The following is a 16,675-nucleotide window of genomic DNA, read 5'->3' on the forward strand; positions in this document are numbered from 1 at the left end:
ACACAGAAGCTGCTTGTGTACCAGTTCCTCAATCACTTTGTTTGTGTCATTATGTGGCTTTGGCATTTAAAAGGATTAATTTGGATTCACCAATGTCACACAATAACACTAACTAACTGATTGAAGCAGCTGCAGACCAGCAGCTCCCATGATCAGCAAGCTAAAATTACTGTTTGGCTTTGATGAGAGAATAGATGGGGAACTCTAGCCGTTAACCTTCCTTATAGAACAGGCTGTCTGGCAGAAAGGTAAAGTGGTAAAAAAATAATAATAATAATAATAATAATAAGAATAATAATAATAATAAATACTCTCAATAAAACTTTCCACATCGAACACCAGCCTGCTTCTCCAAACTGGGGACGAGCCGACTGACATCTACTGTACACAATACGCTGTCTATGGATAAGTACCTCATACAACCCCACTTCAAAAAAACATTAACTGTCCCTTTAATATATCATTTATTTGCACAGACATCACAACCAAAGCAGATATCAAAACTTCAACTGTAATGAAGAATGACAGGAAAGATCTGATAATAATTAGATTATATACACAATATAAGTAAAAATCCAGTACAAGGACCAAGTGGACTTTGTGAGATACTGGAGGCAACCTTGTGTCAACAATGTCTTTTTTAAAATAGTCCACAAAGTCTCATTTCTTTAATCGCCCCTGCATGTTCACAGGTCGGAACCAAGGTGCACAGTTTGTGTTCTACCGGACGGGACTCAGTCGCGCACAAATGTTCGCTGTTTCCTTGGTAACAACATTACGCTCACTATTTACCATACACGTCAACGACTTGTTGAAGCAACATGGACATCCAGGAACGAAGTAAGTAAATTAAATGTACTTAGATAACATTAATGCGGCTTAAAGAAGGTGTTGAGTGAAACTTTGAATTCGAAATATGCGAATTATCGCTAACAAACTCTAGCAGCTCATGTAGTGCTGACTACATGTGTTTAGCTAACGTTAGCTAACCTTTACTTAGCCAGCTAACGTTAACTATATCGTTCAGCAACGACCAAAACTAGTTAGACCTGACAAACAGATTCGTGATTGAACGAATTATTGTGTTTGTTGTAAAATAGTAGCATTTGCGAGTTAACCTAGCTGTTCTGTGTGATGCTTAGCTAACAGCTTTGATTTCACTAAAGCATGAGAATTCAGATGTTGTCTCCCCTCCTCCTCCAGCTGACCTGAACTGTGGAGACAGCATCGTAGAAATGGTTGACATGGACGACGAAAACGTTGCTATTTCCAGGTGGGGTGTCAAAGTCAAGTCACAAGTCTTGCAGACAGTGTTTGAACGTTTTCAATTTGGAGCTGTGTAAATAACATTGTTATGATTTTGTGAGACCAAGTGCTCTAGGTTTAATGCAAAAGGCCAAATAATTAAATTTTACAGCTCCGTCGTCATGGCAGGCTCGTCTGTCCCTGTCTTTAGTATCTTTTCTTCTCTTCTGGGGTTTTACTAGGTCAAGACTTGAGTATTTTCAAGGCTCAAGACAAGTCTGAAGTCAGTGTCACAGTCAAGTCTCAAGTTCTCATTTTTTAAAGTCACGCCTACAGCTGGAGAAAGCAGAGTTAATATACTGCATATAAAGTGATATGATCTTCATCTCTTGTTATTCTCCTTCCAGTTCCTCAGCTGCAGACGCCGCTTTTGATGCTCTTATTGGCTGCATAGAGGACATCATCATGGGTAGGATTTGTGATGCATCCATCCTAGTCAGTCTTTTCTAATAAGTGTTTAACCTATTAATGACAAGATATGTGATGTTCTACGTGTCCATTTTTTTTCTTGTAGAGGAGGACTTCCAGCAGCTTCAGCAGAGTTTCATGGAGAAACACTACCTGGAGTTTGAGGACTCTGACGAGAACAAGCTGAGCTACACACCCATCTTCAATGAATATGTCAGTTTCTGAGTCAAATACACAGCTACCTGCAGAAATATGAGTTATATCACCTTGTCTAATTTCAACCTACAGCTCTATCAAAGAAATTGGCATTTGACTGAATATCTGTAGCAGTCAGGGAGGCAAACTAAGACCAAATTAATGATAACACTCATGGCTGTTGTGTAGGTTGACCTGCTGGAGAAACAACTGGAGCAGCAGCTGAGGGAGAGGATCACTGGCTTCAACATGACCACTTTCACAGAGCTGCTCATGTAAGACGTGACATCGCAACTTTCCCCTGAGGCCATCTTACTCTGCCTGTTTTCCTCTTACAACAGCTAAACCATTTTAATTCATCTGTGACATGCATGGTGTTACTGAAAGCAACCAGTCAACTCGTACTGTAGTTTGTGTAATGCACCTGTTGTGCCTAAGAAATATTATTTTGCAGCAGGCCACTAGGTGGCATAAAATTATATTGCAAATGTGATAAGGTTCACCCTGTGTTTTTCTTTCATCGGAAGGCAACACAAAGAGGATGTGCCAGGTGACATCTTTGACATGCTGCTAACGTTCACTGACTTCATGGCCTTTAAAGAGATGTTTCTGGAATACAGAGCGGTGAGTTGTCAGCCAATATGGAGAACATCTTTCCTCCTCTTTTCATTAAGAACCTCAACGAGAGATTTTTTTTAATTCATCACATTAGGATTTCTCTATTTCTACAACCCCAGGTCTAAAAAAAAAAAAAAGTTTGGACACTGAGTAAAACTTCAATAAAATCTGAATACAATTATTTGCAATTCATTTTTAACACATATTCAATATACTATAGTATAAAGACATATTCACTGTTCAAACTAATAAATGAAGTGTATATTTTTGAAAACATACACTCAATCTGAATTTGATGCCTTCAACACATTACAAAAAAAATTGTGTCAAGGGCATGATAACCACTGTGTTACATCACCTTTTCTTTAACAACACTCAGTAAGCATTTGGGAACTGAAGACACTAATTGTCAAAGTTTTGAAGGTGAAATTTCTTTCTCATGATTCAGGCCCAAAGAATCCTCAAGATTTAAAGACTGTGTGGAAAAACGGGCTCAAAATCCCATCTGAGCACTGTGAGAGATTAATTTCTTCATAAAGGAAGTGTTTTGAAGTCAGCATTGCCAACAAAGGCCTCTCCAAGTATTACATAAATTTCAGTTAACGTGTTCAGTATTTTTTTCCTTTGTCAGTCCTCTTTATTGCACATAATTTTTATGGATTGAAATGTTACAATTTCTTCAGAAGTCTAGTGTTATTGAGGTAAAACCATGTCCTGATTTTGTTGAAATTGGAATTGTATTTTCTGGTAGGTATATTGACAGTTGGTGTCATATTACATCATTAAACAAGTCTGTTTCTTAAAGTCCCAGCCTGCATTCACGCGCATTGGAATCTTGACTGATTTCTCTGGAGAAATTGGTAAAAAAAAAAAAAAAAAAAACAGTTGTTGGAACTCCTGCTTATAATTCTTTATTTTAATACCAGCTGTATGAATCTGAATTTTTTTTTAGGAGAAGGAGGGCAGAGATCTGAATTTTCATGGTCTGGTGGTCACACCTCTGATCCCTGCAGGTTCCAAACACCGTGGCGCCACTGAACTGCAGTGACACTTACAAAGTCAAACATTTGAATTGCCTCCTCCTCTGTATGTTTCTCTAACATGTTGTTCATTGGCCTTCAGACACTTGTTAGCTTGTGGTCAGTGATTTCTTATTTTTTGTGTGTGTGTGTGAGTTTTGTACTCTAAAGGTGAGCTGCTGGTTACACTCCCCATAAATCTACAGTCTCACGCCTAACAGCAATTTCATATATGCATTCCTCTGTGTTTTATGTGGTGAGTGGGATGGTATGTGTGTTTAAGAGGCTGTTTATTGTGTAAGAGTAAAGGTGGAAGGGTTTGGCTTCTTTGTACTCCCTAACTGCTGCACTGGAAATAATAACTACTTGAAAAATTCAGATTTATTTACCTGTAATCTGCAGATGGGGGCCTAAGCATGATGTATAGATCATCTTATTTACTTATATTTTTATTAAGTTTGCCTGGTTGGGGAGAGGGAACCCAGTGCTTTTTCACATCATGCTACTAGATTTTATGTGGAAGGCTTCAACAAGTCCCCCTGTAAGCAGGGGACTCAACTTGATGTGACTGAATGCTTGACTCTGCTCTCTTTGCCTGATATGTCTTTTCATAAGAAAATAATACATCAGAACTAATATGTTTATAAAGTTTTAATTTATTTGGTCAGTTTGAAAACTCATTGGAGTTTTGTGCCTGTGAAAATGGTTTTTAATGTATTTAGTGACTGTGTGTATGTGTGCGTGCATGTGTGTGTGTCTGCAATTAATATTCAGATCTACAGTCTAGTTTTCAGTACCATGTCAAAGTATTTTCTACTTGTCTTAACATGACAGCTGTAATTGTAAAAGTATATTCATGTCAGTGGTGAAATTCTGGTGATGTGATATTTGTTGGTAAAAGAAATTTTTAAATAAAGAGGTGAAAGTCACACATTATAATCACCATGTGCTTTATTTGAACAACTGCATGCTCAAGCCCCAGCACTCACCGCACTATTTCTCTAGTATTCATGGTTCTTGGTACAAAAAAGACACAGCATATTTCATAAAGGCACATACAACAGGAGTTGAGCACTGTATTGTGTAAGTCAAAGAAATATGTTACAAAGCTCCGTGAGCTTTCACAGAGCAATATTTTAATCATTAAAGAGTCACTAATGTCCTGCAGAAACCCTGTATCTTTATAGCACGTAATTAAAACAGTCAATTTTTCTATGTGCAGTTTTCAAGTTGTTACCAGTGCACTGAGTTGGTCTATAGAGAATTAAAGTTTCAACATGAGATATCCAGGAGAGAAAAAAATCTGAAGGGATTTCTACAGGACAGATGCAATGCATACAGTCATTCTTCACACCGTCTGCACTGCCGTGTTAGGGTGTTAGAGCAACATCCTAATATGAGCAACAACAACTCTGTAAACAAGAAATACTAAATAAAGAGTTTCAGTAATTATGTATCTTCGTTTTTCACATCATGGTACTACACACTGGAAGAAATGTTTAAATGTTTAATCACAGTTTGGTCAAGTTTGTGTTAAGTAAGATTTTGAAAACAGGGCTTTCCCTCAAATTCCAGTTTACACTTCATGGTGCAAATCTGATCTTTACATCAATGACTGACAGGGACTCATGTTGAGAGCTGTGTACAATAATATTGATATTTCGAGGTCATCAAAATTGATCCCACAGTATAAAACATTTCTATATTTTGCTATGTTCTTTAACTATCAAGATTTTGTAGAGCAGCGGACTACGTCATTCAGAATATAATCAAGTAACTGTATTTACTCTGGAGTTCAAATCGGTTTATTTATTTATTTATTTGCATTGTAAAGTCTTCCTCCATTGTTGGGTGACCTTCCTTTAAAGCAGGGGTGTCCAAACTTTTTTAAATGGGGGCCAGATTAGATAATGTGAAAATACCTGGATCATAGATCATCATATGGGTTATAAGTAAAAATAAAAAAAACAAACAATCCCGTACAAATCAGACAAATGCAATTATTTCATCTTTCAGTGGAGAAGAATTTAACTTCCCGCCACTTGCTGTTGACTTCACACTTCTTTGCTATAAGGCTGCGTAGTGGCAAAAAATATGGCAAAACATTTATATCATAACACATAGGTTGAAATTTAATATACTGGGATATATTTCGATACTGTAAGCAAAGTGGTGTATTGCGGTATTTTCTAAATCTAATTTTAAGGAAATCTGTCACAAAGAACGCCCCATCATATGCATAAAAACTGAGCGGAGAAAGTTTACTTTTTTAATGCAATCAGAAGAGTAGGATCTGTTTTTACTATCACCTCTGTAACACACTAGCAGTGTGTTTTGACATTGGAGTGGGAGAGTCATGTGACTGAAGACAGATTACAGCACTGCTATCTAGCTGTTCGGTGATTAAAAAGAACACACGTAACTATTCATTAACATTGATACTACAAAACAATGTGTCACAAAACATAAAATTGCAATACTCAAATGTATCCGTATTTTCTTACACCTCTACTTTACTGTGGCCATGTCTGCTACCCAGCAGGAAATGTCTGCTGTTAGGTAACCGTTTGTTTGCATGTTCACCATGTGTTCATGAAACGCTCTACCTGCGTATTTCCTACTTGATGAAAGTCTACAAACTGTATAATAGTTCTGCCATCTTGAGGTTAGTGGAAAAAATGCTAAGTGATGTTGCTTGATTAACCAATAATGTGTAGGACCACAGTATATTTTGAACAACAGGCCCGCAGGCCAAGATTGGCCCCCAGTCCAAACTTTGGACATGCCAGCTTTAAGGGGATAGTTTGAGATGTGGGTAAATTAAGTTATCTGCTTTCATGCTAAGGGTTAGATGAGACATTTGACACCACACTCATGTCTGTGTGTTTAATATGAAGCTACAGCTGGCAGCAAGTTAGCACAGGTTAGCACATAGACTGGAAACGGGAAAACAGCCAAGACGGCCAAGTTAGCTGTTTCCCCTCGTGTCCAGTCATCATTCTAAGCTAAGCTAACTAGCTGCTGTCAGTAACCTCACATTTATTGTACAGATATGAGAGTGATGTCAATCTATTTAACTTTTGTCAAGAGGGCAGTTCTGGGCGTTTTCCAAAATATTGAATTACTGCTTCAAGTGCACAGTAAGGCATCTTGTGTATATTTTTAAAACAACTCGGAGGTGTTATCATGCCAATAACCCATGGTATTACCAAGACTTCGAGGCACTGTCGGCTTTATTTGTGTATTGACAATAGTATTAATAACTGTATTATTACAAGAAAGCCTGAAGTTAAGACCTCAGTGCCGCCTAAAAAAGCACTTTAAAGAGATACAGTACATTTTGTGTGGATAATCCAGTGCTGATATATAATTTATTTTCATAACATGAAGGTAAAAGAAGTTTAAAGAGTTTGATTGAAAAGTAATATAATAGAGGATATCTTCTGTCTGAATTAGGTTTCATCTTATTGTTAATACTGGGGTTAAGAAGAGGCCAGGATTTGGGTTACCAGAGTCAGCAGTGATACTCAACTATCACCTGTGTCGATGGCTGACTATCCAAATAACTACAGTATCTTAAACACGAGGAGTCTTTTTCCAGGATCAGCATCACAGGTTTGAGTCCTAGGTCGGCACTGTGTTGGTGGCAGCATTTCCTCCGTCTCCCTTCCAGTCCATATAGGAGAGGTAGGCGCTTCCACCGTACGCCATGGCTGCCACAGCACCAAAGAACTAAAGTGACAGACAGACAGACAGACAGAGAGACAGGGAGGGAGACAAACAGAGACATTGAGAGGAAGTGAAAAGGGGAGAAGAGACACAATTATACCTGTTTAATGACCTAAGGAAGCAGAGCGAAAATATCTCAAATATTCAAAAGCCAGTATAATGCAAAGATAATTTACATCTTTATGTATTCACATGTAAAGACCGTTTCAAATTTGACAAGATAAACATTTTAAATGGTTCCCTTTGTACTTTCTGTTGAAATGTTTTGCAGTATATGCAAATGATATCAGCTCACAGGAAGTAAACTCTCCGCTAGTCAACTAGCAATTGATATGAATTGCGGAGATAACTGAAATAAGCAGCCTTGATAATTTATGTTGTCAATTTCAGCCGTAACTGTAAAAGATATGTTAATGATGTACAGTTAAACACTGTGGTCCAACCTAACTGATGTTTCTACTGTGCTTATTTTATATACTGTGTTGCTTTGCTAGCGTCTTTGATTAACCAAATTTATTGGTACAGTAGCAAAACAATGTACTGCTGTGGACAGGGGCCGCAGCCAAAATGTATTTTAGCCACCTAAAAACAATTATCAGTTTAAGTGTACGCTGTGTTTGGAATATTTTCACCAGTTTACCTTACACACTAACTGACAGAGGCAGCGGTAAATCAGCAACTCTCGCATTCTGCGAAGTACCTTTGAAATTATTGTTTTTGTCAATGGAGCCTGGTGGCTTCGAGATAACAGCTGTAGTCCCCCAACAGAAAGGGCTGTCTGACAGCAAGCTTAAGTGGTGAAAATACTCTAAATATAGCATACACTTAAACTGATACTGATGTTTTTTAGTTTGACCTTTTTTCAGATGGCTAAAAACTAACCAATTGAAGCAGCATTTGCTCAGCACCCTTTCATGTTCTGTACGTGACACGGAGGGTTTCTCTCCGAAAGGTACAATAAACAAACATTGTGATTGGGTCTATAAAGATTCCAGATGCCTGTGATTCAAAAGATTAACAATGTCCTAATTAGCCATTATCCCAATCTCGACTGTGTGCCTCAGAGACAGTAAAACGCAACTGATAAGAGTTTTTGATAGGACAGGGGCCAGGGCTGCATGTGTGTGTCTGTGTGGGTGTGAAATAATTATGTGCTAAATGCTACTGAAGCTGTCAGCCAGTATGGACTTTAGCCTGCGGAAGAGACCATAAAACTGCAGCCTCCATTTCCTGACGCCAGGGATCTTTTGTGTTACATTTTTGTCTCACACACACTTTTTTTCCTTGATTGAACATTGACTCTGCAGAGGGGAGGATCGAGTGGCAGCTGTGGTACAAAAGTAACTTGACTGAAACTCTGTCAGTCATATGACATGCCTCACAGCCATGTGAGCCTTAAGAGAGCCTCACCCTTCATTTTACTCTGCCTCTCTCAAGTCACAGGAGTTTCAGGAGTTTGTACCTGCCACGGCCTGATGAGTACACATGCAATCAGAAACACACCTGGCCAAACAGTGATGGCAGTGAGAGGGAAGCAGGGAGGGAATAAGTGCAAAATGTTCTCAGTGTTCAAACGCTGATGACTGAAGGAATGGAAGACTGATCAGGCCTAGATTTTTGTCTGTTGACCAAACTATTATTTCTTCTCACAGGGATTTGCCTTTGCAGACACATTATCAGAGGTTGACCTCAAAGTGTTTCTCGCATATTCAAGCAGTTCTTTGTATTTGAGTCAGTGTTAGTGGTGTCAGGCATCTTACAGAGGCAGCTGCCATTTGTCCGTAGTAATAGGTGAAGTAGAAGGGGCGCACAGATGCTGCATTGGCCGTGAAGGCGGATAGATAGAGGCCGGCGGCTGTCGCGTGATACACCATCACCTAGCAAGAGAGGACAAATATAAGCCACATTTCCTCAGAGCTTCTCCATTCTGTCCTGATGTGCCCTTTCATGAAATTGTTTTACTACCTTTTCTTTTGCGTCTTTCCCACTTACTCTCTCCCCTTGCTAGTTTTTCTACATCTCGCCTCTTCCACTGCTCTAGCCTGCTCATTTCATTACTTTACTATCCTTTCTTGTCAGCCTTTTGTCATTTGACCAAACCTCACAATTCTTGATCCCTGTCAGTAACACTTCAGTCTAATTGCAGGTGCCTTATTGTTGTACATGAACCATTTATGGATATAGAGAGATTACGTCCCATCAAAATGTGCCTTATTGGCCAGTTCACATCTGAATATAACTAATATCAACTACATAACTATATAACTAGTATTTAACTCCTCACAGATAATAGCCAAGAATGTCTTTTTTCGAATTTTAATTGTTGCTTATTTAGTCATTATGTTAAATGTTATAAAGAGTGCTTTAAGTCCAGAAGCTGCTTAATGAAAGCACATTAAATCTAGTTTCTGCATACCCTGTGATAAATAGGGTAACTCTTTCCCTCATTATAAAGGAGCAAGCTTTAAAGCCTGTGTCTCATGCGAGCAAGACAAGTCTCAAAACTTGTTAGGGTTAAGGTTTTCACTCTTTCCCCTCTCCCCTCTTTCTTCCCCACTTTTCGCTCTCCCCTCATCCCTTCCTACCGTCAGAGGCCAGGGGATGGAGGTGAGTATTTGCTGGGCGCCGAACAGGATCATGAAGAAGAGGATGGTGGTGAGGATCCACAGAGTGACAGCCACAAACATCACCCAGCCATACACTGGCAACACCGTGTAGGGGGCGCTGGCTATCAACGCCCACTGGAGCAGCCCAGAAATCTAGCGTGGTGAGAAAGAGAAAACAAGAAACAAGACAGACCATGTAAGAAGAAGATAGCAATGCAGTTAGAAAGCAACTTAAAGGAATACTTCACCCACAAAATGACAACTTGTATATCAATTAGTTATGCTGTGCTACCTTAAATTTGTGAAGAAGACTTTGTTTTTCTCGCATGCCTCCGCAGAAGATGGCAAACATTGATTTATTGGTGACCAAACATGCATTTTCACTTAGAAAAAAAAACAAAAACCAAAAAAAACCCTTACTATTGCAGTCCAGCTTTGAAAAGTGCATTGATTAGTTTCACTCTCAGTTCAGTTTTAAATAGTAAGGTTTTAGAGAAAATGCATGTGTTTGGGAAGCAATGGGCAAGTGACTGGATAAATTACACTTGGATTATGTTGCACTCTGAGCTGAGTGAAAGTTTGTCAGCAGATCTGTTGGTACAGTTTTGCTGTTGTTAAACATTATCAGTAATCAATCAATAAATCAATATGTTCGTCATTTTCTTCCATAAAGGCATGTGAGGAAAACAGTTTTCTTCACAAATTCACTGTAGCACAACGACAAATGCAAATGGTCATTTTGGGGGGTGAAGTTTTCCTTTAAAGGTGCTAAAATTAAAAACCTTAACTGTTAAAATATGAAAAGTAGACATTTTAAAACATTGATATATAATTATTCAATAAATTGTGTATGAATGAGACCACACTGGGGAGAACGTATAGACTCTATCGCACACAGTTGTGTTATTGGTCACTGTAATTATTCCTCCTCTTCACACTGGCGGTGAACTGATTTCTTAGTGTGACTCCAATGTAAGAGACTGGGGAAATCCACAGTCCTTGCTCAGGGCTAAAATACATTTGTTAAGTAAACCAAAGTTTATATGAGGCTTCAGTAGTATGAGTCTAAGTGGACATCTTCAAACGCTTGTCTTTTAAACTTGCATAAGTCTATTTTTTGGCCACTTGAGGGCAGCACAGCAAACTGTAAATACAACACCAACATATTATTACCTTAGTGTGTTGATGTGGTTAACATGTTAGGAAACAGTTTCCTATCAAACATTAGCAAAGTTTGGAGTTTTGTTTCCGGCCACCTAATGAAATTAAGTCCAGTATTCACTCTCTTTGGTTCTTTGATATTACACAACGGTATTTGATCAATTTGTTCATTAAAAAAATGTTGATCAATCTCACCACCTCCTGTTTATCAAGTATTTATGCAATAATATAATTCCCTACTTTTACTTTTTGGGTTTTGTCATGAAGAAAAGGGACAGAATAACAGATGGACCTGACTCCACTGAAAGTACACTGCTGAGGAAGTCAAAGCAGAGTAAGAAGTTTGAAATATTTCCTGGTTTTTGGTGGGGCTGTGTGAACTGTTTTCAATGTGCCAGCCTCCAACATGCCTGTTAATGTGCAGAATAAACTGTTGAATAATTTAAACGCAACATTTGATGTGCACATAAGCACAGGGGGTTCTGTGGTTATTTTATAACGGTCTGATGCTGGTTGCACAAAATTCAACCACAGACTTGCAATGTCTGATTATGGCTTAACAGTGAGCAACAGTAGGTAAGAGACTGCGGCTGGAACCGATACCTGCGGCCTTCAGTTGGTTGTAAAGAGGTTCAGCAGTGAAAAGTCCTTCAGTATAGTACTACTAAGTGTCATGACAGACAGCTTTACTCTGCCTCTCTGGTATTAATGCTATAACCACTGGTTGAAAAAAATCAGCATCACCATGTTGTAAAACAAAGTTTAGTTTCTGTCACAACAATTGACAAATGATTAATTGATAAATTAGCATCATGTAGGCTATTATTTCTGGAGATGGATCAGTATGCTGATCAGCTACACTCATTCATCACTGACCATGATTACTAACTTGGCTTTTCATCTACAAATGCTTTAAAATTTGGCAGCTGAGCTTTTAAAAGAAAATTCCTGGGGATCAAGGAGTGATGACCCGACCTCTGTGGTGAGTAATGTCACAGAAGGTCTACTCATATAATGCAGTTATGTCTCTGATACTAAGACTAACTCCAAACTAAATTAAAAAGTTGGCAACCCTGATACAGAGAATGGCAGATGCTGCCAGCATTCTCACTGAGGCTCTTATTTGTGTACAGCACATATATGTCTGAAATGTGAGTCTAAGAGAACAGAAACATCATCCAGACAGAAACCACACAACAAGGCTCCTCTCTTTGCCTCTGTGTCTCTCTGCTTCTGTCCCACGAGAAACGACATGAAAGGACAGTCTATTATGTATGCACAGATCATGTTTCACTTTTTACACACCTGATACACACACACAGTGGACACTCTGATGTTGACTTTTACAGAGAACTCTCTTACGAACTAGAGGAACAGCAGATAACCTACACATCCCAACTAAAACTGAAAGATGTCGCCATGATCCACAGCTGTAGGTGATAACTACTGCAGAAAGCAACTAAAATAAAAAAAATATGTATTCCAACCTATATTAGTTTACCACTAAATGTCAGTTAAGGACAAGACGGTTTCAGGATAAAGGTGAAATGTCAAACCTGTATGATTCGAACTTTTCAACCCTGTCCAAGTTAGACCAGACACTCTAACAACAAGTTCCAGTTTTTATGTATTATGCAGATGTGTTTTATAACACAGAATGCATGGAGAGTATTATCTATTAATATTGCACAACGAGCTGGAAGTTTGAAACAGGAAACCGTCAGTTAAATGTAACACCCACTGCAGGTGAATAAATTCAGCGATGTAGAAAGAAAGGTGTTTGCTTTCGAAACCTTTCCAGTAACTGTTGTGGGGCAGTACTTCCTTTTTTGCTCCTTTTTCCTTCCCTTTCTATGTTGCCCAAGTGTGCGTGAGGAAAATCATGTTCAAACACACACACACACACACACACACACACACACACACAGAGTCTGCAACAAACTGCTTAACAGGGACTCAGTTAAGTTCTTGATGTTACATAAGGTGACATTTAGCGATTAGGTCAACTGATTTTCATAACAATAATCCTTCTAAGAAGCATCTCTCTCTGTCTTAAATACAGTCACAGTGAAGTAAATACACACACACACACACACACACACACACACACACACACACACACACACGGGCTTCTGGAAATCCAGCAAAGGTCTGTTCCCTGAGGATCAGGCTGAGAGGCCACAAAAACAAACAAGCCCTTTTAAAGTGTAGCTGTAAGAAACTGTCACATCAACACTCACTGAGAGTCAACCAAGTAAAAGAGGTTAAATTCAGACAAAACACATACTCTTAGTTTTCTATTCGTTCAACTACACAACAGTTTCACCTTACTGCTTCTAATCACTGGAGTGAGTTACTGACAATATGTTTCTGTCTTTGCTAAAAAGGGTTTTGATGCTACCAGCAGGCAGGAAAATTCACTTACAAGCTTGATTTAAAACTGACGGGGTACAGTCTTGGATTTGGTAACATCATACATATGACTGTTTCATTTACTAAACCATTATCATATAATTATGAAAATGGTGCCATAATTTTGATATTTATAGCTGAATGTGAAAATTCAAACCAGATCAAACCTTTAGGAAAGGGTCTTCTGTCTCACTCAGACTCAGGCCAAGGGTCTAAGTGAGACAGAGGCAGCCGCCCCAATGAAAAGAGCTCATTCAGACTCCGCGTAAGAGTAAGAATTTACAGCTCATGGCAACTTAATATGTCATAGTTTCTGGCTTTTGATTGATATCTAGTGTCTGCAAAAAAGCTGCACATTCTAATCTGTCATTAGCGTAGTTAGCATGTATCAGCATGGAGGGTTAACTTGTGTGTTTACTTTATTACATGAACATCATTGTTACTGAGAACATCCCACTGACCCCCCCCCCCCCCAAACTGTTCAACTTTATATGGAAAAAAGGAACAATAAGTGTTGTGTGCAAATATTTGTATCAAACAACCAAATCGAATTCAACTGACACAATACTGAGTCTGTGACAGTCCTTTTGAAAAATCACTTCAAACAAAAGTCATGTGGTGGTGTGTGACTAGTGGGGAAATGCAAAATGCAGGGGAAATGTTGAAACGTTTACCTGCCGCACCTCATAAAGTTTACCAGAGTTAGTAAACCTTTTGATTACAACAAGTGCACCACTGCTGACCGATAGCTAACTGGTCCTACCACCACCATGGCTTTAAAAGCCAATAACACTTGCAACTCATAAAGCACGGAGGGGTGACAAATGTTTAACAGTCAAATCATATACAGATCAAACATTGCATGTCTGTCCTTGAAGATGGAGCTATACGTTCAGTAATATATGGGATTGTCAGAGGGGTGTGACATGAGGGGACGAGGCCTCCAGGGGACAAAGATCTCCTGCAGCCAGTCACATGTCCTCTGTTTGGACAGATAAGTGCAAATACATCAATGGAGGAGGACATGAACTTGAGCTTAAGCTTGGCACTGTTATCCTGATTGCTGTAGTACTTCATTTAATCTTACATCCAGTATTAGTGCGACCGTAACAGATCTGCTCCACCGACTCTCACAATCAAATTTTATCTATTCGAAAAAACACACACACAAATGCTTATCATTTCATTTTCAGCTCTGTGCCAGTTCCTGACTTGACCAAACATTGAAAGTGACTGTGTGCACACTGCCAAACAAAACAACAGAGGCTTTGACCACTGACAGTCCTGCTTTCTGTTGATAGATAGTCAGTGATATTTATGGTGCACAAACTGAAACTTGTTGACACGCATTCAAATTTCTGTGGCACCAGCAGAAGAGTATAGATATACGAATATCTTTATCTGCGGCTGCTGTAAAGTTGACTTCACTTTGGACAATTTATCACACACTGTGGTTTGCCTTTAACTAATCCTCAATAATGAATATAACAGCTTTTATATTTTGCAAACGTGTCTATTACCGATCCTAGATTGCCTACACTCTATCCATACATGGGGCTTTCAACTTTAATATACTGGTGCTGCCATTATGTGAGAGAAAAACACGACAGGTAAACAGGTTTTTAGCTGGCTAAAAAATCATAACGAACCAGCTTCCTATACTCAAATTAATAGACCATTAAAGGATAAATCTGGTGATTTTTTTATTGTCAACAAAAACCATAGAAAGACCAAAACCAACAATTAGGTATTAACTGTATACCAAAAGTCTAATTGATCTTCATATAACCCCATAACTGTCTAAAAACTATTAACAAGACATCAATGAGACACACCAGTGCACTGGATGACATGTTCCCTCATGATGATGAACGTGGGCACTGTGGTTTACAACAAATGTGTATCAATCCCCACCTGAAACTAGTCCCCAATAAATGCACTGTTTTCCCCCTGTTTGAGTAACATTTTCTAAAAACTACAGTGACTAGCTTTTTTTGGAAATTATTTGGCCTTAAAAAAAAAAACAGCAACAAAAAGAAAACTATGTATTGATGACCTTTAATTAAGATGTATGTCTTCAGTTGGAAAAAAATGGACCTGTGGCTGAGAGCCACTGACGGGGTAAGGATGTGAGAAAGTAGGCCTATTGGTAAAAGGGCTAACGCATTGTTGGTTTTGGTGTTTTCAATAGATGTCAACAGTAAGAAATGATAATAGGATATCACCGGTGTTATCCTGAATTCTGTAAATGAATCCATGAATGGTTTCAGTCATAATGAAATAGAAGAGGACAGAAAAAGCTTTGCCTACTGAACAGGACAGAACAGAGATAAGTTTGTACTAAAGTTGAATAGATTAAAAACCGAACAGCTCGGCGTCTGTTACATACTATTTCAACCAACATGAGGATAGCCGGGATGCTTCGGATAAAGGAAATGTCCATCCTGTTGGTCATGTTAGCGGTCAGCCCTGAGAGGCTGTTGCCCCCCTGCTGAGAGCTCTGGGAGTTGGGGGAGCTGGTTTCCGTGGTAACCTTGGACGGGAAGTCTGCCATGATCACTCAGCTTATCTGACGATGGGCGTCTCAGAAACAGTCACAACAACACCAAACCCCTTAAATCCAGTCCCAGAAGAAACGCCTGGGATGAGAACTTTCCTCCTCCAATAGTTTTCACTCCTTCAAAAACACCTGGGATTCAGTAACCACTGAACACATCCACTGGTAGCAGCAGCAATACTAACACTTCAGATCAAAGTTCAGTTATGTCCAAAACACAAATATTAAATAAAACACAAATGCACAAAGTCTTGATAGTTAAACTAAGAAAACAGTCCAAAGAGTTAAAGAGGAGCCCTGCGGTGAAACCTCCAGGCTCAGATATCCAGCAGTCACTCTCTCCACCTGCACTGACAGGTGTCTAATGGTGGTGGTATGTGAGCCTCGACACCTTCCCCTCGCTCTCACTCTGTCTCTCTCTCACACACACACACACACACACACACACACACACACACACACACGCACGCACATGCACACTGAGTGTTTTGTCATCATCTCTCTATGTGCTATCTCCCTCTTTTACCATCTTTATCTGGCCCTGGCACCGCCCATATGGCTCTCAGCGGCATCTCACCAGAGTGACTCATTAACGTATTTGAAGACTGGGAGGAGGTGGAGAGAGAAAGAATAACAACACAAAAAGAAATGGATTCAGCGACCCT

At 39.1% G+C, this 16,675-nt stretch overlaps 2 protein-coding genes across 2 annotated transcripts; one reads left to right on the forward strand and one right to left on the reverse strand.

The window, feature by feature from the left end:
- The first annotated feature begins 736 nt into the window (after window positions 1–736).
- Window positions 737–6,473, forward strand: arl2bp (ADP-ribosylation factor-like 2 binding protein). The gene is made up of 7 exons (XM_050073962.1): window positions 737–840; window positions 1,204–1,273; window positions 1,653–1,714; window positions 1,820–1,926; window positions 2,098–2,183; window positions 2,436–2,532; window positions 3,479–6,473. Exons 1-7 carry the CDS (start codon window positions 822–824, stop codon window positions 3,572–3,574), a joined length of 537 nt encoding a protein of 178 aa, XP_049929919.1. The 5' UTR covers window positions 737–821; the 3' UTR covers window positions 3,575–6,473.
- On the reverse strand, window positions 4,479–16,376 carry pllp (plasmolipin). Its single transcript, XM_050073960.1, has 4 exons — window positions 15,843–16,376; window positions 9,860–10,033; window positions 9,035–9,151; window positions 4,479–7,277 (listed from the first exon to the last, which is right to left on the reverse strand). Exons 1-4 carry the CDS (start codon window positions 16,005–16,007, stop codon window positions 7,170–7,172), a joined length of 564 nt encoding a protein of 187 aa, XP_049929917.1. The 5' UTR covers window positions 16,008–16,376; the 3' UTR covers window positions 4,479–7,169.
- Between the last annotated feature and the right edge of the window lie 299 nt (window positions 16,377–16,675).

The sequence above is a fragment of the Epinephelus moara genome, chromosome 20 (assembly GCF_006386435.1).
Source record: "Epinephelus moara isolate mb chromosome 20, YSFRI_EMoa_1.0, whole genome shotgun sequence".
Classification (NCBI taxonomy): domain Eukaryota; kingdom Metazoa; phylum Chordata; class Actinopteri; order Perciformes; family Serranidae; genus Epinephelus; species Epinephelus moara.